The sequence below is a fragment of the Amphibalanus amphitrite genome, unplaced genomic scaffold (assembly GCF_019059575.1).
Source record: "Amphibalanus amphitrite isolate SeventyFive unplaced genomic scaffold, NRLGWU_Aamphi_draft 000380F_arrow, whole genome shotgun sequence".
Classification (NCBI taxonomy): Eukaryota; Metazoa; Arthropoda; class Thecostraca; order Balanomorpha; family Balanidae; genus Amphibalanus; species Amphibalanus amphitrite.
In genome coordinates, this window is record NW_024881874.1 from 1,053 (window position 1) to 2,500 (window position 1,448).

General features: G+C 48.7%; 1 protein-coding gene across 1 annotated transcript in view; it reads left to right on the forward strand.

Moving 5' to 3' along the window:
* Positions 1–1,107: 1,107 nt before the first annotated feature.
* Positions 1,108–1,448, forward strand: part of LOC122390041 (alkaline phosphatase, tissue-nonspecific isozyme-like) — a 9,089-nt gene continuing 8,748 nt past the window's right edge. The window contains exon 1 of the mRNA XM_043382629.1: positions 1,108–1,354. Coding sequence (XP_043238564.1) covers positions 1,241–1,354 — 114 coding nt within the window. The 5' untranslated portion in view covers positions 1,108–1,240. The remainder of the gene's footprint in view (positions 1,355–1,448) is intronic.

Below are 1,448 nucleotides of genomic sequence, written 5' to 3' on the forward strand. Positions count from 1 at the left end.
TCCAGCCTGATTAACATTATAAATGTTTAAGTAAGCCGCAATGACATTACACTGCCGGGGTGTATGCATTCCGTCTCATTCGCTTAGCCATGTTTAAGTATAGGGCGCAATTGGATTCTAATTGCGCCATCCCCCTGGCGCAATTTACAGCAGTTGTCGGTAAATGCGCCCTTTTGCATGTTTCTGAAAAGCAGCTGTCGGAAGCAAACGAAACATTCTTAATTGATCGGGAGGCTCTTAAATCGTAGCTAATGAGTTCCTCTTTGAAGTGGTTACCAGTGCATGCTTATATCTCCAGCGGTTTTCTTACAATCAGCGTTTTTCCTTAAGGTGGCGCAATTCACCCTCCTTCCCCTACAGTGCAGCATGCACCATATCATTCACCACAAGCATATGCTCTTCATAGGTTCATAACCTTAAACAATCACCCATACGCAGACGTCATCAGAAGTAATCAAACATCCACTGTGAACATAGTTTCGCTGCCAAATGAAGCTGAGCAACATGAAAATGCTTAAAATTGATGCCCCGGGATTTCGACATCATTTACAAAGTACACATAATGCTTAAATGCATCGTTCAGTCGCGCACGAAGCATGAACCTTGAAACGGAACACAGCTAAAGTTAGCAAGTGTTTACTACCAGCGGGATGTTAAACTTTTATAAGGTGTGCTATTTTTCTCTGTTACTTTTCTCTGATGCATGCCGGGGGAATATATTACCATCATTACGTGCGACCAGGAGCACTGGTTTTCCACTGGTAATTCCATAGCCGGATAACTTCTTGAATATAATGCGAATATTTATTGACACGAGAGAGAGAGAGAGAGAGAGAGAGAGAGAGAGAGAGAGAGAGAGAGAGAGAGAGAGAGAGAGAGAGAGAGAGGGAGAGGGAGAGAGGGGGGAGGGAGAGAGAGAGAGGGAGAGAGAGAGAGAGAGAGAGAGAGAGAGAGAGAGAGAGAGAGAGAGAGAGAGAGAGAGAGAGAGAGAGAGAGAGAGAGAGAGAGAGAGAGAGAGAGAGCGAGAGTCAGTAGGCTATCCCCAAACCAAACTCCTAATTACGTCACTCAGTGCGCTGCCTTTGTATTCGTGCCTGTATGACCGTTGCGTTTCACGCTCCCCGTGTCGGCAGACCAGCAGTTTTGGTACGAGAACGGCCAGCGGACGCTGCACGAGGTGCTCGAACGGCAGCGCCAGGAGCACGTCGCCAAGAACGTGGTGCTGCTGGTCGGAGACGGCATGGGCATGAGCACGGTGACCGCTGGACGCATCTACCGCGGCCAGGAGTTCCGCCAGAGCGGCGAGCAGTACCGGCTCGCCTTCGAGAAATTCCCCTTCGTCGGACTGGCCAAGGTAGCGGACACGAGATAGCCTGATGAAACAGACCTGCGCTACTGGCAAATGGCGTATGTGTGACCTATTTAGGCAGACAGCTTACTTTTCGATT